The sequence below is a fragment of the Podarcis cretensis genome (genome assembly GCF_951804945.1).
Source record: "Podarcis cretensis genome assembly, chromosome: 8".
Taxonomy (NCBI): Eukaryota; Metazoa; Chordata; class Lepidosauria; order Squamata; family Lacertidae; genus Podarcis; species Podarcis cretensis.
In genome coordinates, this window is record NC_137177.1 from 30,105,019 (window position 1) to 30,130,890 (window position 25,872).

Sequence of the window (25,872 nt, forward strand, 5' to 3'; positions counted from 1 at the left end):
TGCCTAAATCTTCCCTTCCCTTTTACCTCTCATTGTTTCCAATGGAGAATAAAACGAGCAAAAAAAAAGCACAGCACTCCACTTTTGTTTTAACTAGCAAACAGACGAAGCAATGCAATCCTCACTTCCACCTCAAGCCGAGTAGGGTGTAGCCAGCGGCAGACTTTGGTGGTACGGTGCCCTGAGAAAGGACAAAATTTCCACCTCCCAATATTTATTATTTTCACAATAATTCCTTTCAGTACAGTTGCTTTTGAATGGATCTTCTCAGGAGGTATCCGTATAAATATAGGTTAAAAAATATATTATTATTATTACTATTATTTTGCGCCCCCTCGGCTTGGCGCCCTCTGCAGGGGAACTGGCCACACAGCTCTAAATCTGGTGCTGGCACAGTGGAACCTCAGTTTTCGAACATCTCTATTGGCGAATGTTTCGGCTTCCAAATACCAAAAACCCAGAAGTAACTGCTTCAGTTTTCAAATGATTTTTTGGAAGCTGAACATGCCACGTGGCTTCCCTTTTGAGTTTCCCTATTGTATTGAGGCTTCCGTTTTCAGTTTTCGGTTTTTGGTTTTCGAATATTTCAGAAGTTGAACGGTCTGCCGGAACGGATTACGTTCAAAAACCAGAGGTTCCACTGTATGGAATAATGTGGTAAAACTACCTCTCTGTTTCACCATCCTTTGATTTTCCCAACGAAAGCACAACCCTTTTGCTCACTCCAGGTGAGCACCTGGAACCCCCTGGAATCTTGTTACTGCTCAGCAGAGATTGGGGTGGGGTGGGGTGGGGTGGGGTGGGGTGGGGTGGCATGCAACCTTTGCAGCACTCTTATCCTGCCAACATCTAAAGCGTATTTGGCGGAAACTCAAAAGTAGCTGCAGGGGGAGAGAATTGCTACCATTCACATTTAAATCTTAATCTTAATCTCAATTTGCATGGTACCTCTGGTTACAAACTTAATTCGTTCCGGAGGTCCATTCTTAACCTGGAACCGTTCTTAACCTGAGGTACCACTTTAGCTAATGGGGCCTCCTACTGCTGCCACACCACCACCACACGATTTCTGTTCTCATCCTGGGGCAAAGTTCTTAACCCGAGGTACTACTTCCGGGTTAGTGGAGTCTGTAACCTGAAGTGTTTGTAACCCGAGGTACCACTGTATAGGAAGAAAAATGCCAACATCCTTTGAAATTTTGCAGTAGTGGCAGACTGTAAAATTTCACTGAAGCCCTGTGAGACACCAAAATCTGGCCCTCCCTCCCCCCCCCCCACCTTCCATGGGATGTTATAGTTGTGACACCTCCTGCAGCGCCCAATAAGCTCTTCACAGCTTGTGCTCCCCTTTGTTTGCAGTGCAGTTCTCTAGCCATGTAATTTGTAAGAAAATGCATTTATTAGGGTAAAATATGCGTATAAACAGATAGAAATGACATAGAAAAATGCATTACCTTAGGGGGAATTTGCACTAAAATGCAGGTGAATTTTCAGGAGGACTAAAAAATCCCAGCAACCACAACAACACACTCTCACGTGAAAAATGTGGAGAACTGAACTAAAATTGGACAAATGAGAAACCAAAATGGCCAAGTTCGTCCCTGTTCAAGAGAACTGGAACTCTTTGCTAGGAAGTAACCTGGTGACCTGGCAGCAGGTAAATGGGTTTTTATTCAGACAGAACTTTGCCCTGATAAGTTGATTTGTCTGTGGCTGGTATGTTGTAATTCGTTCATCTGGCTGCTGTCCTTATTGATTTTAGCCACATGTTTCATCTGCCATTTTTGTTCCTTTTTCATTACTGTTTTGCTTTTCCCTTCTCTTACTGTTTGGTAGCTGCTTTGGGCACTCTTTGGTTGAAAGGAGGGATCCAAATTTCACAATAAACATTGAATAAATCAATATTTATGTACAGTTTTCCTGTGAGTTGGGGAGAGCTATGAAAATGAAGTCTGACCAAGCTGCGGGGGGCAGTGGAGGACAGGAGTGCCTGGCGTTCTCTGCTCCATGGGGTCACGAAGAGTCGGACACGACTAAACGACTAAACAACAACAACATGAAAATGAACATTCTGGAAGTGGTTCAAAAAGTCTCTTCAGTAGGCGGGAAGGCCTTCTCAGCTTGCTGGAGCATGCTTTAACATCTACCAGATACAAAGATAGGAACCGTCCTAGAGGTTATAAAACATGCCCCATTAAGTATGAGTCAGATATTGCACCTCATATGGGGCCACTCCCAAGTGCAAGAACATCACGTCACTAACATGCCTTAAAGCAGGAACACAAGCTGCAATTATACTTGAAACAAGCCTTAACCAAAGTAGAACACTTCTTCCAAGCCTAGTTTCAGCTAGGGAGGGTGGGGAACAGGACCCTACAGAGAAGGCCTCTGTTGGCAACTTATGACCTAAAGCAGTGTGTGAAAATAAGCACATTTAATGCACATGGCTTCGCCACAAATAATCTTTGCAACTGATTACCAGTCACAGAACTACAATTCACAAAACCCTTAACAAAACTACAGTTCCTTCCTTCCTTCCTTCCTTCCTTCCTTCCTTCCTTCCTTCCTTTCTGCCTTCCTTTCTTCAAGTCGTCATGTGCTTTAAAAGTGTGTTAAGTGCACTTTAGATATACAGTGGTACCTTGGGTTAAGTACTTAATTCATTCCAGAGGTCTGTTCTTAACCTGAAACTGTTCTTAACCTGAAGCACCACTTTAGCTAATGGGGCCTCCTGCTGCCCCTGTGCCACCAGAGCACAATTTCTGTTCTCATCCTGAAGCAAAGTTCATAACCCGAGGTACTATTTCTGGGTTAGCGGAGTCTGCAACCTGAAGCGTATGTAACCTGAAGTGTATGTAACCCAAGGTACCACTGTATGGGTATGGCTCAACCCCAACGGGCATATAAACACATATATTAGTGAAAGTAACATACCAAAACACATTACATTGGGGGAAATTGCTTGCACAAATGTAAGCACTGGTCAAAACTACACACAAGAATGTGTTTATTTGAATAAATTTGCACAAAAATGTTGATGAATTTCCACAAGGACTCTTAAAAAAAAAAAAGAAATCACAAACATGCGGGAATGCAGAGAACTGACAGGAAAAATGAGAAAGTGGGAGAAACTGAAATCCACACATCCCTCGTCAAGAGATAGGCTGAGTGGTCGTGACCCTAAAGGAAGGGGCATGCGCCGCTGTCTGAAGCTTGGGGAAACGTTTAGTGGGATCATCATCAGTCCATTTCCCCCTTCCCTGACCCTGGGCAAGCAGCTGCAGATGTTGCTGACAGCCCAGCCGGCCACCTGTTGGTTTCCATGCAAGGACGGGGCTTTAAAGGGTGCAGGCTGCCCTGCTAGGGGCCGCGTTCCAAGCTCTTGATGTGGGATGCTTTTCTGAGCAATAGCCCGGGGATCCCATGTCAGCAGCATGCCAGGTGATGCCACTCAGCCAGTGATTAAATGCCACGGCGGAGCCTGTTCCTGCTCACTTTTTAAAAAGGAAACCTCACACACAGAACCATCAGTGGGGACACCACTGGACCAAAGGTGGGGAGGCCTTCCATTTGAAGGAGTGATACAAAATGGAGAGAGCACTGGTGGGCCCACCTTTGAATTAGGCATTATCAGGGACTCCAGCAAACCTTTGTTTGTTTGTTTGTTTGTTTGTTTGTTTGTTTGTTTGTTTGTTTGTTTGTTTCAACCTAGGCCACCCTCCAGAATTATGAAAGGCGAAGGCTTCTGGTTCAGGCGTGGCTGTCCTTTTTTCTTTGTTTTCATATAAATTTGCGGGCCTTGAAACTCTACAGCTGACACCATGTCATGGAAGGCTTAGAGTAGTGATAAGGAGTCTTTGGCTCTCCAGATGTTATGGACTACAACTCCCATCAGCCCTTCTCTTAGAATCATAAAATCATAGAGTTGAAAAAGATCTTGAAAGGGCAACCAGTCCAACCACGTGGTTGGCAATCCAGACTCCTCTTAAAAAACCTCTACAGTGGTACCTCGGGTTACAGACGCTTCAGGTTACAGACTCCACTAACCCAGAAATAGTGCTTGAGGTTAAGAACTTTGCTCTATTTATTTATTTAACAAAATGTATATGCCACCTGCTTGTAGTAAAGCATTGAAATAATCAATGAAAACCGTTTCAGACATTTAAAGATAAATGCCCTGTTCTCAGAGTCAGGGCGAGGCAGCCCATGAGGCGATGTGAAGCGGTCACTTCAGGCAGCAGATCTGGGCCTAAGGAGTGTGCCACTCGCTGCCAGTGCCACATCCTTGCCCCAGCTTCCACAGGAGCACCCTGCTACTGTGGCTGGTGCCCCCACTGCCTCCTCTGCCACAGGCATGCCCCGCGAACACCATGGCCACCCTTTCTGCCACAAGTGCACCCCACTCCACCATGCCCCCATTGTGGGTGTGTCCACAGTTCTCAACTGCAACTAAGGAGGAGAAGGAGGCAGCAAAATGTCCCAGCCGGGCCCTGCTCACGGTGGTCAGCCAGGTGGCTGTCGGAAGCCTGCAAGCAGGATTCAAGCACAAGAACATTCTCCCCTCCTGCAGTTTCCAGCACCTGGTACTCAGAGGCATATTGTGTCCAATAGTCAATAAAACCCTGCTTTGCACAAAAGCGTTGTGCAAGCAGTCAGGATGAATGTTCAATAAACAGGTAATCTGGAGGAGCCCTGCTCTCTCTCTCCCCCCCTCCCTCTCGACCCACCTCTCTCACACACAGAGCACAAATTTGCAGATTTGTTCATTGGCTAAAATTTGTGCAAATAAATCTTTCTGGGAGCCCAAACAGAAGAAATCCGTAGATTCTGGGTCTGGAAAATCAGCTTGCTGCTTTTCTTCCTTGTTCTGCTTTGACAATGGCCGTGAATACTTCTGACCTAGAAAAATGATCTTGCTTTACCCGTGCAGAGAGCTGTTTGGGGATCATAAATCCTAGATAGTTCTCTCCATTGTCATTGAAATGACATGAGATAATGCTATATTTAAGGCTGCAAGGGTGGGCAGTTTACCCTTGGACACATTCTTCCCGGGACAGTCATTCTTAATGCCATCAAGCAGGGGGAAGGCATCCTTCCTTTTGTCCTTTATCTCTCTTCTTCAAGAGTAGCTCCCTTGCCAACCTGCTCTCTGATTTTTCTCTACACTGGGATAGCAAAGTCAAGATTTAGAAGATTCCCCAACTTCAGGGAAGGTACGTGATTCCTGCCGCCTGCCCCAAACTTGTATCTTGCTTTAAAGATTGCTTGTGATTCTTGTCGTATGAAAGACTAGCTGATTTTCATTGTTGCTGCTATTCTTACATTTTGTTTCACAGGAATTCTTTTGCTCTGTTTTAAATTTAATATAATTTTAATTTAGCATGGAAGGGAAATGCGGTTCCTCCCTGCCCTGTTCTTGAACTAAAAAGAATTTAGCTCAGATCTCTTTGATTATTGCTATTTATCACTTCTGTCATACTTCACACATCCTATATTAAAACCACCCTGTGAAGCAGCGGGGTGTTATTGGACATAGGGCAACATCACCAATCCTAGTTTTACAGCCCCAGTTTGCAGAGCATGTGCCAACTCTAATTTGCTGATCAGATGAAAGGGCACACTATGGTTTCCTGCAACCAGGAACTAGAAGTTCCTAGTCTTGATTGGCAAGAGAGGGCAGGAACAATGTGGATGAATGCATAAGATTACGCACCAGATTCAGCCAATGTGGTGCACTAACAAAAGCTAAGACAAGGACTCCTGCTAGAAGAATGGGGCTGTCCTCCCACTCAGCTTCCCCCACCCCAAATCTGCCCTGGATGGTGAGAACCACCAAAACAGTATGTGGGGAGGAGAAATGCTTGCGCTGATGGAAAGACCATATTAGCACATAGTTGAATCGCACCCCAAGACTATTCACCCGCAAGGTACTAAACCATAGCTGCCCAAAATGGCTGAACCACTTCTGCGGCTTCCCAGAGGCTCCAACAAGTGTCATGGACAAAGAGTGTTTCCATGGGCATTCCCATCTCAAAACCCATTAAATTTCCTAACTTCACCACCTTGTCTCTCCTCACTTGCCTCCAAGGAGAGCAAACCCCCAACTTGAGTGTATAGCCAAAGTATTTATCGAAAGGGAATGACTGGAGGAGAATCGAAGCAGCTACTCCACTTTAGGGTCTGCACATCTGTTCGCTTGCACTCATACCCTCCAACATTTTGGGAGAGCACAGTGGGACACCTTCCCTCCCACCCATCTTCCTGCTCCTCCCCATCTGCCCAAACTCCATGCTCCTTCTCCCGCCTGAATTTTGCACTCTTTCTGGCCTCCGCCTGCCTGATCTTCCCGCTGCTTCTCTCCCCCCCCCCCGCATCACCCACCCATCTCTCATTGCTCCAAAACCTCAGCCAGGACCCAGTGTTCTCACTTATTTCTCAGTATGACAGTACAATATATGAGCAATGGTCCACAGCAGGTAACCACCTTCAGAGTTGCTGCACCCCACCTACCCCACCGTTCCATCTTTAATGCCTCTAACTCAACGGCAACAGCAATATTTCAAGTGGCCATGGCTAAGGCCAGCAGCACCCACCTGCTGTATGGCTAGCCAATGAAAAGAAGAGTTTGCTCTGAGCACCACCTTCTGCCAATGGCGATGCAAAAGGAGAGTGGTGATGCTAAAGAAGGTGTAGGGGGCTTGAAAAAAAATCTAATGGAGGCAAAGGTAAGAGAGCATCTTTTAGCTCTGTTTTTTTGGTGCTGCATTCTGGTGTGAGCCAACTGACTCGCACCACAGCGCAGAACCAAAAACTACACGTCTTTTGGTCCCAAATGGGACATCCAGGATTGGAATCAGGAGTCAGGAAGGCTTCTGTTAATCCAGGAAGCCCTGCTTAAAATGGGACAGTTGCGTAGTATGCTCTAAGCCATTGTGTGCTTAGCATTGTGTGCCAATACAGACAAAGGAGGCATCTAAAAGAAAACTTAATGAATATGCCCTTTCTGAAATAATAGGGAAAATGAAACACAGCCATCCCTTCTCCAAATTTTCCAGTGCAGTTCTCCAGCCAAGTAATGTGTACAAAAATGTAAGTACTTGGGTAAGGTGCACATAGAAATCAGGAGCAGCACATCCCATTGCACTGCTTGTGGCCAACTGGGTAGTGCCACCCTGCCCTTCCACTGCCACTGCCACCTTGGGGGCTTCCATTGCTTGAGAGGGTGGCCTTGCCCGTCCTTTTTTTAATAATATTTTTTTATTAATTTTAACATATAAATTATAAAATGTACCACAAAACTTATCACTTATACAATCTTTTTGGACTTCCATCAGCACCTCTGATGATCCACCGTTTTAACCACTTCTTATGCATTTCTTAACTTTATATTGCCTTTACCTCTCTTAACAAATCATCCTCCTCCTTGCCCATTTTTACAATACTTCTAATAATACTCCTCACAAAACTTCTTGCAACCCTACAAACATCGTGTGTTCTTCACAATTACTTTTCAAATAGTCCGTAAATTTATTCCAGTCTTCCATGAATTTCTGGTCTCGCCGGTTTCGAATCCTTCCTGTTAGTTTATCTAATTCTGCATAGTCCATTATCTTCATCCTCCAAGTGGCCTTGCCCGTCCTAATGGCTGGGCAGGCCCTGATAGAAATGCATATATTGGTGAAAATAGGATGCATAAAAGGTTCTGTTAGTGGGGAAATGCTTTGCAAAAATGTATTAGGAGAAATTTGTACTAAAATGCTGATGGCTTTTCACGGTGACTTCTAAAAGAAAGATTGAATACTGTTGATGAAACGTGAAGGACTGAACTTAAGACTGGGGGGAGGGGGAAGAAACAAAAATTGTCAGACCCTTGTCATCCCTCTCCACACAGAATTAACCTCTCCTATATTTATTTATTTATTTACGGGGTGACCCTCATTACAAATCAATGGAGCATACTGCATGTTCTTATCTCCTGAACTTCTTGTTAAATCATCTAGCAATGTATACCAGAGTACAGCAAATCCTTCAAGACGAAGGCATTTATTTCTGAGTATGTCAAGAGGACTTGCTCATGAGTATATTGCTGGAGTCCCAGAAATGGCACCATCAAATACCCTCCCGCTTGGTGCCTGGCAACAGCCTCTCCCCTTCCAGTTTTTAAAATTGAAAGCGGTGTTGTCTCTTTACTGATTGCTGTTTAGGGAAGTGCCCAATATGGGGCGGGGGCGGGGGGTGTCTGTTGCCTACTTCTTTGGACTGTGTTTTGTTTTGGTGGGTGTATAGGGGATTGCCTGTTTCGTGGGCAGCAGCGGCAGTCTTTCTTTAGTGAAAATTAATTTTGTGGAGCCCGCAATAGTTCCTTAGATTGCCAAATGGGCCACGTGGCCCCTAGAAATCAGGGACTCCTAGTACTATATATTTAAAGCCACATCATATCACTTTAAACCTTTGTGATTTCCCCAAAGAATTCTGGTTACTATAGTTTATTAACATAAGAACGCAAAGAGCACCTAAGTGGATCAGTCCAATGGCCTATCTAGTCTAGTATCCTATTCTCACAGGTGACTCTGGGATTAATCATAATGAGGCTTATGAGGAGGCCGCTGGTCTTCTCACAAAGCTATAATTCTCAGAGTGGTTTAACAGTTAATGCATACACTTTTGCTATTGCTATCTAATAACAACAGGTGTGTGTGTGTGTGTGTGTGTGTGTGTGTGTGTGTGTGTTTTCCCTCAGTAGCAGGAAAAACATACCATGTGTCCACATTGTGTCCACATTGCACTCTCTTTTTGCAGAAGTCATTTTGAAGGTACCTGCAAATTCTACCCCGTAACTTTCTTTCTAGGAGGGCAAGAGACTGATGTCTTTTTAAAAATGAAAGCTCAGAGTCTGGGGAACTTGCCCAACAGCTCCAGTGTAATCCTTCAAGGGCATTGGGTTGGAGACCTCAGTGCTAGGTGTTACAGATATCAGGTTACACACCTGGGATTCTGGACTAAAGAAGCAATGACCTCATTTTTAATAATGTAAAGTCTAAATAATGTCTTAATAAAGTCTATAATGTAATACTAAAGAATACTAATTTATTTATATCCATTTCGCAGCTGCTAAGTGTTATTTTCATCCCGAATTTAAGACAATTGTCTTTCCACTTGCTGCACTTCTTATGCTTCCTCTTGCCTGAGCTCTGTTGATGCAAGAGTGATGGGAACACATGCACCGTTAAGTCTGAGTGTTTTGTGTTCACTGCAACAGTTTAACACATGGGCTATTTTAAAACCCGTTACTTGCATTCAAGCGTAAACAGTTTATTAAAAGTATTAGCCTCAGATGTTCTAATTAAAACAGAAAATGCATCTTCCAAACAGAACTTGAGACACACAATAAAACCAACATGCCAAAGACAAAAAAACCTATTTAAATCCAGTGAGTTAAATGGGAGTTTCATTTTACAGATTTGGAGACTGTGTTATCCAACAAGTATTTTGAGTAATTTCTGAGATAATTCACCTGAATAATTTATCTTGGTTTTAACATATCTAGGTGGGGCTTATTGTCTGTTTGGTTGCAAGTTGCTTTGGGTTATCCTGGGCAAGAGAAAGCAAATAACTAATTAACTAACTGAATGAATGAATGAATGGGTGAATTAGTGTGTGTCTTCTTCAACAGGGATGGGTAAATTCGTCAATTTTCAGTTCTCTCGGTTTCTCATTTTTTCCCAAGCAAGTTCTTTACATTTTCCACATCATTTTCCATCTTCTTTTCTCATAAAATTGCACCAGCATTTTAGTCTGAATTTTTCCATACATACAAATGTCTCTATGCAATTTTGCATTTTTGTCTGTTATTTTCATGAACATTTGATGTTATTGTTTCTGACAGGAATTCCCTCCCACCCCATAAGGGTCCATCATGGAAATCCGAAGCTTTTCCCACCACAGGGAAGAAGAGCAAAAGGAGGAGAGGCACAGAAATCTACAAATGAACTCTAGAACAAGGAAGGCAAAGTTCAGGACCAGGTTAGCCAAGGAATGAATGAAATGACAAAACCCAGTGTTATATATATATATATATATAGTGTGTGTGTGTGTGTGTGTGTGTGTGTGCTCGTGCGCTTACAATGAATACCAGAATTTCAAATAATGTAAACCTTTTGTGATAAATTTTGTGAGTTCACGAAAACCAAGAGCAAAGCTTTGGAAGATTCACAAAACTCATTAGGGATTGCTAGCATTCCCATGAGAATGCCACTACAGTTTGGATATCCAGCAAATCATATGAGCAGAGTTGCCATTTGTAATGCCAGGAATCTGAATTTAAGATTGGACAAATGGGAAACAGGGAGAAACTGAAATTGACAGATTCACCCATCCCTAACTGAGTATAGTGCTGTTGTATTTAGAAACAGGCTGGGGGTTTTTGGTACCTCTAGTCCATGTGAAACATTTTTGTTTTTGAACTTGTCCCGTTACATATCTCCCTCGCTGCACCTTGTAGTACTTCTTTGGTATTCATGAAATCTTTCATTTCTATCTGCTTTCTCAACCTTGGGGGCAACAGTGAAGAAGAAGAGGGCTTCACACGTCTGGATTTGTCCATAGCATCTGCACTTGCATTGACATCGGAAAAATCATGGTAGGTCCAGTAGCTTTAGAGCAAACTTTTCCAAAATTCTAAAGCATAATGAGTTCAGTTAGGGTCAGTTATCTTAGTGATGGAACTGTGTGCATTTGCATAAAATTTGTCTGCTGTGTGAATGTGAACTGATATCACCAGCAAACCTTTGGACGCATTAATTTTGTGGAGCCATACCTGCAAGCATAAGGAGATAGTCATGCGATGCCCTCCAGATGTGGTTCAGCTCCAAAAATCCCTGGTTATTGGCCATGCTGACTAATGTGCGTTGAGAGTCCAAATGTATCTGGAGGGTACCATATTGGCTGCCTGCCATCTAGAGCCCTGCTCATAGGTTAAGAACATAAGAAGAGCCTACTGGATCATTCCAATGGCCCATTTAGTCCAGCCTCCTGTTCTCACAGCGGCTAACCAAATGTTTGTGGGAAACTGGCAAGCAGAACATGAGCACAAGAGCCATCTCTGCTCCTGTGGCTTCCAGCAACTGGTATTCAGAAGCATTACTGCCTCTGACTGTAGAGGCAGAGAGAATGAAAAAGGATAAAGATTGCTAGTTCGGGCAAAACCTGTGTGGGAATGTTCAGGGGGCCCCCAAGAGGATATATTGTTTATTAATATCCTTCCTAACTTGCACTAGCAAGTGTTAGAATTCCTGCTCCATGATTACAGTCATGGGATTGTTGTCTATCACATGACGGTGTATGTTTTGACTCCACAGAGTGGGAAGTGACGGAGACAGGATGTTTGTGTTACTGTGTTCCGTGAAGTGGGACTATTGTCCTTTGTCCTTTCTCTTTGCTGAGAGAGGGAGCCATGTTACAGTGATCTGTGTGTGTTTATATGTAAATAAAATAGATTAGCCAAAATGCTGAGTTGCTGAGGTCTGTTACGCAAGCTGCGAAGACACTGCGGATCCCTAAGTGTGCCAATGTCTGTTGGCATCGGTCACTGTGATGTTCGGGCAGAAGAAAGCTTTTGAAGCTCCCGGACGATCAACCAGGAGGGAGAGAACATGCCAGTCGGGCATGTGTCTCTGCCAGGGTCCTACTCGAGTGTAGGATGAGCTCCTGACAGCAAGTTCCTTTATTCAGCAGAGTGCATTCCCCTCTACACAGGAGAAAACTAGTTGAAAACTCATGTGAGTTTCTTAAGACAATACATGATTCAATCTGGCTTGTCCAGATTGAAATGTGTTCTAATATTTTCCTGGTAAGACCCCTTGAACCCCTCCTAAAAGAATAAAGACCCCACAGTCTTATTCATAAGCAGTAAAAAGAAAGTTTACTCACGATCAGGCAGAGCACAGTGTGATCCCTGAAGGAAGGCAGGCATTAGGCTTAAAGTTACAAACGTATAAAAGAGGTGTACCCCATAAGGGAGATGACCTGAGGGACTGCTTGGCTGGCAGCCAGCAGTTCATTCCAGCAAGTTCACAGGACGAAAGGAAGATGGAAGAGGAGAGAGTGGCAGCATGCCTTGTCCTTTTACCAGGTCTGGAAAGGTCACCCCCACCCACTAGTCACATGCAAGGAAGGGTGCTCCAGGCCAGGAGGAACAGGAAGTTTCGCCTGGCTGGACCAAACATTCCTTTGCATGTCCACTCTAGGAAAACAAGGAATGTTGTACTCGACTGCTCTCAGTGGATTACATCCCAAAACCTGAACCCTGCGAGAGGACATGGAAAGCTGGGTGCTATATATTTTATGCTTTCTGTCCCCAGGGAAACGAAAATGAGGCAGAAGACTACTGTTTTGGAGCTAGAGAAAAGAGGACAGAAGAGAGTTCGTTTTGGGAACGAAATGGAGAAACTGGAGAAAACGGTCATTCGGAACTGCCGGGCCTTGCGTGTGAGAGCTGACAAAAAGGCCCTGCGGAGGAAGGTAAGGGGAGGAGCAGCTTAAAGTGGGTTGTTTGAGAGTCAAGAGCCAGCAGCATCCACAGAGGCAAAGTTCATTGGACGGATACAAACTTTCAGTGAAACTGCTGCGTAGCATTTCAGCTCACATCTATCCACCAGCTTGGGGCCAGTCTGGAAGCTTGCAGATTGTACTATGAAGATCATCCTCAAGGCTGCAGCTTTGTGGAGGAGGAATGTCTGGCTCTGCGCATGTGTAGATACTTTTCCATTGCTTTCCGGCAGTGATTTCTGCCAGAGCAACAGATTAAAGTTATGCATGTTAGATGGGATAAGAAAGGGTCAGCGCTGCGTGGTTTGTGAAAAGAGCGTCTGACTGTTGTATGTAGATACTCTGTTGTTATAGCAAGTGGGTTAACAACCAGGAGGTAAAATAACCGAGCCAGTAAGGAATCTCAGTGTTCATTGACACCTCCTGGTTAGTTCTGAGTCCTGAAGCCCCTTCAGCCACATATGCACTATACATTTAAAGCAGTTTCATCTCACTTTAAACAGTCATGGCTTCCCCCAAAGAATATTGGGAACTGTAGTTTAAGGGTGCTGAGAGTTGTTAGGGGACCACCATTACACCACAAAGAGCCCCCAAAGAAGGTGGATTTACTGTTAAACCATTCCAACCATTGTAGCTCTGTGAAACAGTACATTATAAGATAAATGAACGTGTTAGATTTACAAGATCGTGGACATGCGACTTCCATACAGTGGCCACTTATATATCTCCAGAAAGGAGGGGGCTGCTCTCCACTAACATTTACTTGGAATAGATCTGCTGAAATTAATGGACCCAAGTTAGCAGTGACCATTAATTTCCATAGGTCAACTCTGAGTAGAAATTAGTTGGATCCAGCCCAGGAGGACACGTATCTGCATATATGGATTTATATGTATAGATGCAAATTTCTATGATTTAAATAGAAATACTGTGGCAGGTATGCTGCATGTCAGACATTGTCCTGTAAATCATTTGTTCATATCCCACACTTTTCAGTGGACTTTCCTAGCTGCAGAGGTATATATTTGGACTTAGTGCACCAAAGCAGCAGAACATTTTAACCCATCTTACCTGCACAAACTTAAAATTTACGGTATGCTCCTGAATCCCTCCCATTAAAGGCTGAGAAACTTAAGCTTCCTGGGAGAGCTGTTCCATGAGATGCCTTCACAGGCTTGACACTCTGTCTGAAGCCTTTGAGAGCTGCTGCCAGTCAGTGTACACAGTACTGAGCTACATGGTCTAATAGTCTGACTCCATATAAGGCAGCTGCCAGAAAGGGCCTGCCTGATTATTCTGTAGCAGAAAACAGAAGGGTGTTAAGAGTTGCCTGCCCAATTCCTGCAAGTGTATTTATAGAACACTAAGATAAAAAAGTTTTAAAGCTGTTTGTGGTCCTTGTCCTAGGCTGAAGCAAAGGCACAGTTGGAAAAGGAGGTCATGGAGCTGCTTTCTTGCCGGCCGCCCATGTTCTGGATCCCTCTCCGGGCTCACGCAGTCTGGGAAAGAATGAGCGTCAAACTGGAATGTACAGTTCTGGCCTCTCCTCTGCCAGAGGTGACTTGGTGAGTGGGCAGCGATGGAAGAATTCAGTTTCAAGAACCCCCTGCAATTAGGGTTGCGGGTGGGGAATTCGATTCAGTTTAAAGGTGACCCTGCTAAACCCACCCTTTTTGCAGCAATATACAAAGGGAAACTCCGTCATTCTTTTGACATACACACTTCTCTGAAACTTGAAATGAAGTTCTCCAGCCAAGTAAAGTGTATGAAGATGTATCTGCTTGGTTAAAGTGGGCACACAAATGCATTTATTAGTGAAAATGACACAAAATGCATTGTATTAGGAGAGATGGCTTGCAAAAAAAAAAAATGTTATTTTAAAAAACTGCATACAGAAATATGCTTCTTAGGGGAAAGTGGCACTAAACTGCTGACAAATTATCATGAGGACTACTTTCCATTTCTTAAAAAACCACAAAATGTTAGGGAAACATGGAGCACTGAATTTAAGATTGGCAAAACGAGAAACTTAGATAACCAAAATTTACAGATTTATCCATCCCTACCTGAAATTTGACCTTGCTGCTTATTTTCATGTCTCTGTGTTTGTTTGTTTATTTGCACCTGACTAGGTATAAAAATGGAGTTCGGATTGACCCTCGTCTGGCTCCAGCGGGGAAATATAAGATGAAGAATGAGTTTGGAATGCTGACTTTGGACATCAGCAGGTAACGGACTTGCATGAAAGCAAGGAAAAGCCAGATTGTGATTTACCTTTATTGAAACATCAGGTGCCATTTCTCCTCTGAGCTGTCTGCAGAATGTCTTAATAGTCCAACCACAGGTATTAAAAATAAGCACTCACTTGTGTATTAGGAATCGGGGCTTCCGAACTGAAAGCCGTGGGGCACCCCAACACTTTCAAGAGACTGCGACCCTCCCAACCTCTTTGTCTATCCCTTGGTATTCTCCCTAGGCCACGCCCCATCCCAAGCCCCGCCCCTCCCTCCTCTTCACCCTACACAAGTGCCTTTGCCTAGCTAGAATGGGTCCCTGAAGTACAACGATGGCTATTTTTTCCTGGTTGAAGGTTGAAGGTGTGTGTGTGTATAGGTACACCTTTCACTTTTGTGCAGCTAGAATACAGCCTAGTCTGCAAAGTTAAGAATCCTGTCAATTGCTCCACCCACCTTTGCCTCTGGCCCCAATCACCACTTGAATGTGGCCCCCAGAAGGTTCCCCTCAAGAGATTGTGGCCCTCTGGCTGAAAAAGGCATCCCATGCCTGCCCGTGGACTCTGGTCTGGCGCTCGTTGCTGTTGAGGCCTCCTGGGGCCCTATCAGGGCCAGGTGCTTTTAGCTTCCTCTCTTTCTTTCAGGTGCTCCTTGGACGATTCTGCCGAATACAGTGTAGAAGTGAAAAACGCTTATGGCGAAGCCTACTCATTTGCCACGGTGCTCGTCAGGAGTAAGTGGACGTGGGCAAGGGGGAAGTGATTTTCTTTTCTCTCTAAAATGCTTTAGGACTCTCTCAGGAACCTTCCTTGCAACTTCCTCGTTACAAAATGTTTGGGGTTTGCACATTATGTTTGTTTCTCATTTGCGAGAAGATAATCTTTTAGCGTGGTAAAAGCTGTACTTTAGGACTTCCTGCTTATTGACATTAGGCAGGTGGCCATGCTGTATCGTTTTAGACTCCTGTGGGAAAACCTGTTTATTTCAGCAACCCTACCTAGGCAATATAATTGAGTTATGCATATTTGTTTTTAAAAGTTTTACTGGTTTCATATGTTCTATGTTTCATAGAAATTTTTATTTTGACCTTGTTTTATTGATAACTTAGTTTTTGTTCTAAATTCTTCCACTTAGAAGCCACCTTGGCAAGTAAGCAGTATATAAATTAATAAACCATCATCATAATGATAAAACAAAATTTTCATTCAGGAGCCTGAAGAAGTTCCTTGCAGTAAAAATGGAAATGGAAGACTTTCCATGTGATGCAAAATTACCTTAATTTGCTGTTATAGCAACGACCCATTGTAACAGAAGCAACATATAATTTAATCATCTACGATGTTTACCAGATTGTTTTCTGTGTTTACTTTGGTTCAGGCCCCATCTGTTCCATTATAGATCCCTTCTGATATCAGGAATCACAAGACAGAGAAACCAGTAGGAGAACACTTCCATCTCCCAGGACATTCTATACAGGATCTCAAAGTAGCCGTCTTATTACAAAAGAATTTCAGAAATAGACTGGAAAGAGAAGTTGCTGAATTGCAACTTATTACCAAACTTAAAACCATGGAGAGACCTGGTCTGAATAGAGACATTGGATTCTTATCTCATTATATATGATAAAGCTATTTGTAGCCATCTCTCCGCTTGCTTTTTCCTGTAAGACCAATTGCAGTCGTTAAGAGTCGTCAACAGGTTTACCACACCTATCAGCCAATCAACCATTCCCACCACCCTTCTGAGTAATACCCCTCCCCACGCTCTCACCATATACAATGGTACCTCGCAAGACGAAATTAATTCGTTCTGCGAGTTTTTTCGTCTTGCGATTTTTTTGTCTTGCGAAGCACGGACTTTGGAAAAGCTTCAAAAATCACCAAAGTCTTCAAAAACCTCAAAAAAGGCGTGCTATGAGTTGCTCCTCGAAGTCAAGTCGCAACTGCACCCCCTGAATGCACAGTTTTAAGAAAAAGGAAACAAACTTGCAAGACAAAGGAAACAAACTTGCAAGACGTTTTCGTCTTGCGAAGCAAGCCCATAGAGTTGCTGCGAAGCAACTCAAAAAACGAAAAACTCTTTCGTCTTGTGAGTTTTTCGTCTTACGAGGCATTCGTCTTGCGAGGTACCACTGTATAAGAATCTGGTGACTTCTGTTTCAGTGTATCTGAAGAAGTGTGCATGCACATGAAAGCTCAGACCAATAACTTAGCTGATCTCTAAGGTGCTACTTGAAGGATTTTTTTAAAAAAAATTGTTTCAATTATGGATCCCTGTAACCCACTGGGATTTTCCTTTGGTGGTATATAGGAGATTTTCCTCCACAGCTATGAGGCTGAGACAGTAAGATCTGCCAGTGACCTCTAAGCACATTGTGGAGACTTAGGGCCTCTCTCTTTTTTTTTTTATAATAATTTTTATTAATTTTCCAATTTTAAAACAAAACAACAACAACATAAAAACATCAGCAGATACAAACAAACACACAAATATAATTTCTTAACCTCATTTTCATAAACCTCCTTTCTCGGACTTCCCCATACCTCACCCTTTTTGCATCCTTATTTTACAGTTTTTCAGCAACCCTTTTTGCCAATTGAATTTAAACTTATTATCTTTCTCAATTTCACCTTAAATCATCAAACAATTTCAGCTGTAATTCTGCATCTTCCTTCCCCTTGACATTTTAGCACTCCTCAATTTTATAACAGTTCTTAAGATATACTTTAAATTTCTTCCAATCTTCCTCCACCGTCTCTTTCTCTTGGTCACGGATTCTGCCAGTCATTTCTGCCAGTCCCATAAAGTCGATCACTTTCGTCTGCCATTCTTCCAGTGTGGGTAATTCTTGTGTCTTCCAATACTTTGCTAGAAGAATCCTTGCTGCTGTAGTGGCGTACATGAAAAAAGTCTTGTCCTTCCTTGACACCAATTGGCCGACCATGCCCAAGAGAAATGCCTCTGGTTTCTTATGAAAAGTACATTTAAGTACCTTCTTAATTTCATTATAGATCATTTCCCAAAAGGCTTTAATCTTTGGGCAGGTCCACCAAAGGTGAAAGAAGGTGCCTTCAGTCTCATTACATTTCCAACATTTATTATTGGGCAGATGATAAATCTTCGCAAGCTTGACTGGGGTCATGTACCACCTGTAGATCATTTTCATAATATTTTCTCTTAGGGCATTACATGCCGTAAATTTAATACCGGTGGTCCATAACTGTTCCCAGTCAGCAAACATAATGTCATGACCTATGTCCTGTGCCCATTTAATCATAACTGACTTGACTGTCTCATCTATTGTATTCCACCTCAGCAGCAGATTATACATTCTTGATAGATTCTTAGTATTGGGTTCTAGCAATTCTGTTTCTAATTTCGATTTCTCCACCTGGAAGACAATTTTCCTGTCTTGTTTAAAGGTCTCCATTATTTGGTAGTAATGGAGCCAATCTCGTACCTTGGACTTTATTTTCTCAAAACTCTGTAATTTGAATTTGCCATTTTCTTGTTCTAAAATTTCAAAATATTTTGGCCATTTGGATTCCATATTAAGTTTCTTCACCTCCTTAGCCTCCATTGATGATAACCACCTAGGAGTTTTGTTTTCCAGCAAATCCTTATATCGAATCCAAACATTGTATAATGCTTTCCTAACAATATGGTTTTTGAAACCCTTGTGAACTTTAACCTTGTCATACCATATATATGCATGCCAAACAAACCTATTGTCAAATCCTTCCAAATCCAGAATGTCTGCATTCTCAAGAAGTAGCCAATCTTTCAACCAGCAGAAAGCTGCCGATTCATAGTAAAGTCTTAAGTCCGGCAGGGCAAACCCCCCTCTTTCCTTTGCATCAGTAAGTATCTTAAATTTTATTCTGGGCTTTTTGCCCTGCCAGACAAATTTAGATATATCTTTCTGCCACTTCTTGAAACAGTCTAGTTTATCCACAATTTGTAATGTCTGAAACAAAAATAACATTCTAGGCAATACATTCATTTTAATCACTGCAAATTCGGCCTAACAAGGAAAGCTTCAAGTTCGACCATATTTCTAGATCTTTCTTTACCTCTGTCCAACATTTGTCATAATTGTCTTTAAATAAATTCACATTTTTAGATGTCATATTAATCCCCAAATATTTTACTTTCTTTGCCACCATTAACCCAGTTTCATTTTGAAAACTCTCTCTTTCAACATTTGTTAGATTTTTCTCCAAAACTTTAGTTTTTTGTTTGTTCAACTTAAATCCTGCCACCTGACCAAATACTTGGATTAACTCTAAAACTCTTTTTGTACTAGTGTCTGGCTCTTGTAAAGTCAATACTAAATCATCTGCAAATGCCTTCAGTTTATAATGTTTGGCTCCGACCTGAACTCCTTTTACCAGCTGGTCCCCCCTGATCATATTCAACAAAACCTCCAGGACTGATATAAAAAGTAATGGGGATATTGGGCACCCCTGCCGTGTCCCTTTTTCTATAGAAAGTTCATCAGTAACCACATTATTTACAATTAACTTTGCCTTTTGTTCAGAATATATTGCACCTATACCATTTTCAAACCTTTGGCCTACCCCCATCCCGTGGAGATTCTTCTTCATGAAGTTCCAAGAAATATTATCAAAGGCTTTCTCCGCATCCACAAAAATTAAAACTGCCTTTGTATTAATATTTACAGTCAGCAGTTCCATAATGTCAATTATATTCCTTACATTGTCTGATAAATGTCTTCCTGGGAGAAAGCCTGCCTGATCCTTATGAATCTCCTCCACCAACACCTTCTTCAGTCTTTTTGCTAAAATGTCAGCAAATATTTTGTAATCCACATTAAGTAATGATATAGGGCGGTAGTTCTTGATCTGATTTTTTTCAGTTTCAGTCTTTGGTATAAGTGTAATAAAAGCTTCTTTCCACGATTCAGGTGCCTTTTCCCCCTCTAATATTTCATTACAAACCTCCTTAAGCGGCTGTATTAACCATTCCTTCAATGCTTTATAGTATCTGGAGGTTAGCCCGTCTGGTCCTGGAGATTTCCCTAATTGCATGTTTTGAATGGCACCCTCTATTTCTTGATCTGTTATTTTCTCATTTGGAACCAACATACTTTGTTGCGAAATTTTTTGTAATCCATATTTCTTAAGAAAATCTTCTATATCTCCTTCGTTTTCCGGCCCTTGAGCATATAATCTTCTAAAATAGCTCTGAAAACAGTTGCTGATCTCATTTGGTTTAAAGATGTTCTTTCCATCCACCTCCAAGCTTGTAACTGTGTTCAATTTCTGTCTCTTCTTCAGTTGCCATGCTAGAAGTTTCCCACATTTGTCCACTGATTCAAATGTCCTCTGTCTCATTTGCTTAATTTTCCATTCTATCTCCTGGTTCATCAGTTCCATATACTGCATCTGGTAAAACTTGATTTCTCTCAAAATCTCATGAGACTTTGGTTTAGACCTCAGTTTCTTTTCTCCTTCTTTTATTTTTTCCAAAATCTTATCTTTCTTCTCATTTTGTTTCTTCCTCTTTAAAGAATTCTGTTGTATTAGGAAACCTCGCATCACGGCCTTGCTTGCGTCCCAAATCACTCTTTTCTCAACATCTGTCCTCAGATTTATCTCAAAATAATCCTTCAAAGTTTTTTGGGCCTTTTTGTAAATCTCAACGTCTCTGAATAGGGTGTCATTCATTCTCCATCTGAAGGAACCTGCTGTTGTTAGTTTCATTTCCATCTTTACTGCGTTATGGTCGGAGCATGTCTTTGGGCAGATTTCCACTTTTTTTATCTTTGGAGCCATTCCACTAGTAATCCAAATTTGATCTATTCTTGTCCATGTCATCTGAGCCTCTGAAAAGAATGTTCCCTCTCTCTCAAGAGGGTTTCTTGTTCTCCAGATGTCAATCAAGTCCATATTTTCGGTCATTTCAAAGAAAGTCTTAGGTAGTCTCCCATCCTTAGAAACCGCCTGTCTTTGTGCTTTGTCCATATTTGTAGAAACCACGCCATTCATATCTCCTAATAAGATCACCTTATAATCCAAATGGTCCATTAATGTCTCATGCAATTTCTTATAAAATTCTGCCTTCCCTTCATTTGGAGCATAAATGCCAACTGTCAAAATTTTTTCTCCTTGGATTTGTATCTCAATTGCCAAAATTCTTCCATGCTCATCTTTAAAAATCAATTTTGGAGCCAATCTCTCCTTTGCATAAATCACCACTCCTCTTTTCTTAACTTTATCTGATGAGATAAATTCCTGTCCTAATCTTTTATTTATAAGCAATCTTCTATGTGCCCTTGTCACATGGGTTTCTTGTAAACAAATTAAATCCAATTGTTCTCTTTTCAAAATGTGGAAAACCTCATGTCTTTTTCTGGGAAGGTTCAGTCCATTGCAGTTCCAGGTTAAAAATTGCAGAGACATAATTAATTAGTTACCTCCAGTTGCTCCCTGCAACTGTTCTTCTTCCGGACTTAGGGCCTCTCTCTTGGGCAGCCTCCTGGTGCTGTCCAGATGTTCTGGACTACAGCTCCCATGATCCCTGGACATTGGCCATGCTGTCTGGAGCTGATGGGAGTTGCAGTCCAAAGTATTTGAAGGGCACCTGATTGGGGCAAAGTTGCTCTAGATATCTAATGTGAGTTAGCAGACCTGCTGCCTTCCAAGAGTGCCTACCTTCACTTAAGGTCTGCCTGTATACTTCAAAATAAACCAAACAATGCAGAACCCTCCAAGGCTTTAGCACCCTCTCATCCAAAGGAAACCCACCAGAACTGCTTCTGGAATTCTTCAATGTTGATACGAGCATAGGAAGCTGCCTTATTCCAAGTCAGCCCATGGACCCATCTAGCTCAGGATTGCTGCTACACAAACTGTTAGCAGCTCTCCAAGGTTTCAGACAGAGACTGGTCTTTCCCAGCCCTACCTGGAGAAACCAGAGATTGAACCCAGTCCTTTGGCATGCAAAACTACTGAGCTATGACCCTGGGGAAAATGGGGAATGTGAACATTGCTTTGGAGGGTTTGCTGATCAGTTCCTGGGCATTATTATTTAGACTCTGAACTGAAATACAATTCTATAAACTGGGAACCTATGGCCCTCCAGATGTTGTTGGATTCCAACTCCAGTCATCCCTTACCATTGGTTGTGCTCACTGAGGATGACCAATGACTTCTGAAGGGCCACAGATTGTTCATCCCAGCTATAAGTATATATAATGCCATTCTGACAAAAGAAGAATGGCAGACAAAATTAATGGGCTATGTAGAATTGGACAAAATGACAGGAAGGATTCAAAACCTGCGGGACCAGAGATTTACAGAAGATTGGAAGAAGTATATGAATTATTTGAAGAGCAACTGTAACCAACAAATTACGCTAGTAGGACTACAATAAGTTTTGTAAGGAGAAATATACGAAGTGTTACAAAGTAGAAAAAGATAGAGATATTGGTTATGAGTTTGAAATGTAATAGGGAAAATAAGAAAATAAGAAATGCATATTAAGAGATTAGACTGGAAAATTTTCAGACAGGACTGATGGAAGTAAAAAAAATTGAATAAGATGTAAAAGTATGTTTAATTACTGTTGAAAATTATATGTTAAAAAACTAATATATATAGTATACATAGTGCCTATCTCATCAATTCTCTTCCTCTCTCTTTTTTTTTGGTAGAATATTATGGAAAGGAGTCTGGATTTGACTCAGAGATATATAAAAGTAAGTACAAAACTAGTTATTTTGTGGTTTTCTCTTTATTGGTTTAACCTGGCATGTGACCTCAAGGTACAGTTTGGGGCCATTTTGTTGCCCAAATGATGAGGTGGGAATGCTGGGGAGAAAGCAGTAGCATAGGTAGCCAGGGGTGGAGGGGGACGCCCATAGGGCGTCATGGGGCTCTGTAGGGCAGCACGGGGGTCTGCAGTGTTTTAAGTTAGCTGCTGTGGGTCAGGGGAGTTTGCAGATGCCACTGCGGTTCCTCAGGGGGCTCAACAACTTCAATTTCCCCAAAAAAGCGCAACATCTTTGGTCCACCCCAGGCGCTGCCAGGGGTCGCTATGCCACTGGAAGAATGTCTAAATGGTGACTGGGAAGCAGGTCTATGTCCATTCTGTGGAGAGAGAGAAAGGATCCTGTTCCAAATGAGCTTTACTCCAGGGGTTGCCAACCTTTCAGGGCCTGTGGGCGTATTTGGAATTTTGAGAGAGTGTTGCGAGCACCAGTCACAAAATGGCTGCCACAGGATTTGTGGCACAACACATTTGCTCACGGAAAGAACCTCTTTGTACTTGTTCAGAATGGAACAAGGAGGGTAGGTGCAAGCAAATCAGTATGAATGCTAGAAGCTACATAACCTCCCAGTAAACATACCAGAATGAATGTTCAACAAAGACTGCACACTATATAAACTCCAAGTACAGTGGTACCTCAGGTTACATATGCTTCAAGTTACAGACACTTCAGGTTACAGACTCCGCTAACCCAGAAATATTACCTCGGGTTAAGAAATTTGCTTCAGGATGCATAGCTGTCAAGTGTCCCTTATTTGAAGGGACAGTCCCTTATTCCAGCGCCATGTCCCGCTGCTGTCCCTTATTAATAGATGTCCCTTAAATGTCCCTTAAATGATGTCCCTTAAATTTCAAAGGAAGCAGCTCCTCTCCCTCCCTCCCTGCCGGCCAGGGAGGAGGGAGGCTCCAACTGTGTTCCTTGGCTGTGTTGCTTACCCAATAAGAAGTCTAAGAACGACTGGGGGGTGGAGTTTGCATGCCTTGTGTGTGGCTAGCTAATGCAAGCTGAGGGGTTTTTTGAATGCTGGACGCCATTTTGTTGCACGTGCTGCTGCAAACTTTGCAGTGCAAAGCCAGGCCGGGGAGCCATCTTAAGTTGAGGCTGCATAGGCCTTGTGGTGCATGTGATTCAGATTCTATTCAGTTGAACCTCTGGTTACAAAGTTGGTTGGACAGTGTTCTCGAAGCTACCAGCATGAGTTTGACCAGACTGCAGGAGGACAGGAAGACTGGAGTGCCTGGAACAGGTGAGGCTGCAGGTCCCTTATTTTGGCTGCTGGTCCCTTATTTTCAAGGCTGCTGGTCCCTTATTTTCAAATCTGTAAGTTGACAGCTATGTCAGGATGAGAACAGAAATTGTGCTCCGGCGGTGCAGCAGCAGCAGGAGGCCCCATTAGCTAAAGTGGTGCTTCAGGTTAAGAACAGTTTCAGGTTAAGAACAGACCTCTGGAATGAATTAAGTACTTAACCCGAGGTACCACTGTAAGCGTTTTTGTAAACAAATCAAGATAAATGCTCAATAAACAAGTTGTCTGGAGCAGCCCTAAAGTGGGTTTAAAAAAAGCATAGATATGATTGGAGGAGTGGGTTGTATAGATGCCCACTAAAAATAATGAATGAGTCAAACGCAGCAGTTCCACACTTTCCTTAAACTGGATGCAAAGAGCAGAGAATAGCGCCATGCACTGTCTTCTGCTTGTGAGCTTGGCTGTTTGTGGCAACCGAAAGCTGCAGATGTCTAGAGAGTTCTAACAAAAATGGAAAACTGGAGCAGAAATTGTTACAATTCACATGTTCATTAGAAGTCAGGAATGGAAATGGTTGGGTTTTTTGATCTGCAAACATTATGTAAATAATTAGTTGTTTTCTGCATTGTGTTTTACATTTCCCTTCCTCTGAAATGCATTTAAATTAATTAATTGCATCATTAATCACATTAGTTTTGGCCATAGGAGACATCAAGATGAGCAAAATTAGGTTTTAGCAGAAGCTGAACTGTAGCTGAATGGAAATAGCACTGATTGTGATGAACAGATCGTCGAATCATAGAATTGTAGAGTTGGAAGGGACCCCAAGGGTCATCTAGTCCAACCCCCTGCAAGGCAGGAATCATGCCCACAGCTGTCCCTGGGTGGGCTCAAACTACCAACCTTTTGGTTAGCAGCCAGATGCACTGGATGGAAATCGTTATCTCCTTACATCTGTCAAGGCCAGGTGCTCTTACCTCACCTCATCTTCTCCTTTTAGAGTCACTCAGGGACCTGGAAGCTGACTTTGCTAGCACTTTGAGGCCTGTCTTTTCCAGAGAAAAGGAGCCCTTCACTCTTCGCTGCACTTTTACTTCAGACTTGCAGGAATACCAACGAGACATCCGCTGGTTCAGAGATGGTCTGTATTTGTAACCCCCCCCCCCCAAAAAAAACCCCACTATCCATGACTATTGCCATTTAACAAGTATTAAGAAAATCCTGGCCCAAGACATTTTGTTGTGGGGCCCCAATACAGCCAACACTTCAGACCAGGGTTGGAATACCTTTTTCAGCCTGAGGGCCACATTCCCTTACAGGGAACCTTTGGGGGGCCACATGGCTCCTGATGCTACATACCTGGTTCCTGGTACTAATTACAGGGAAATTTCTCTTGGGGGAAAGGGGGGAAAGGCACCTGGCTTCTCCCAAATGAATACTGGAAGAAGAGATTAAATGAATCTGGGGACGAAATTCTTAAGCAAATTATCCAAGATTGAGTGTTTATGCAAGAATACCCTCTGCATTTAATTTTCCATTAATATTCCCAAATAGGGCTGGAATTATAATTTCACATTTTGAAATTTTGCTACGTTTTAGCTCTGGTAGGAAGCCACCGACCAGGTAAATCCTCAGTTACCATCTTTCTCTTGCGCTCAGGTGAGTTGCTGAGAGATTCTGATCGCCGGCAAATAAAGTGTGAGACCCAGGAGGCTTCCCTGACAGTCTCTTGTGCTTACAAAGAAGATGAAGGGTTTTACAGCATCCGTATACCGACACTTGATGGGTACAACGAGCAAAGAGCTTATGTGTTTGTTAGGGGTAGGTGCACTTGTTTGCTGCTGTTTGGTGATGGCTTTGGTTTATAATTGTAATTTACAAAGGCCCTAAAATGTCAATGGTCTGTATGGAACTAAAAAGAATGTAGGTCCTGCTTAGAGCCTTACAGTCTTTAGAGAGAAAGCAAAAGCAAAAGCACAGGTCAGTGGCGAGGAACCTCTTGCCTACAGGCCTAGGTCCACTAGGTCTTCCCATTTAGCCCATGAGGCTGT

The 25,872-nt window shown here is 42.6% G+C and overlaps 1 protein-coding gene and 1 long non-coding RNA gene across 4 annotated transcripts in view; one reads left to right on the plus strand and one right to left on the minus strand.

Annotated features, from left to right (window-relative positions):
- The window catches only part of LOC307222495, a 43,883-nt gene extending 30,128 nt beyond the window's left edge, over positions 1-13,755 (minus strand). Inside the window, exon 1 of one of the 2 annotated variants that reach the window (XR_013841770.1) lies at positions 13,618-13,755. This is a non-coding gene — a long non-coding RNA (uncharacterized lncRNA). Of the gene's footprint in view, positions 1-11,928; positions 12,119-13,617 lie in introns of those variants that run through there. The other variant, XR_013841771.1, reaches the window with a different exon arrangement.
- Positions 5,062-25,872, plus strand: part of MYOM3 (myomesin 3) — a gene marked incomplete at its 5' end in the record, with an annotated part of 50,062 nt that continues 29,251 nt past the window's right edge. The window contains 10 exons of one of the 2 annotated variants that reach the window (XM_079987695.1): positions 5,062-5,213; positions 9,887-10,023; positions 10,565-10,639; positions 12,360-12,519; positions 13,954-14,111; positions 14,679-14,774; positions 15,425-15,513; positions 22,459-22,503; positions 24,822-24,962; positions 25,481-25,642. In XM_079987695.1, the coding sequence (XP_079843821.1) occupies positions 9,917-10,023; positions 10,565-10,639; positions 12,360-12,519; positions 13,954-14,111; positions 14,679-14,774; positions 15,425-15,513; positions 22,459-22,503; positions 24,822-24,962; positions 25,481-25,642 (1,033 nt within the window). Of the gene's footprint in view, positions 5,214-9,886; positions 10,024-10,564; positions 10,640-12,162; positions 12,520-13,953; positions 14,112-14,678; positions 14,775-15,424; positions 15,514-22,458; positions 22,504-24,821; positions 24,963-25,480; positions 25,643-25,872 lie in introns of those variants that run through there. The other variant, XM_079987694.1, reaches the window with a different exon arrangement.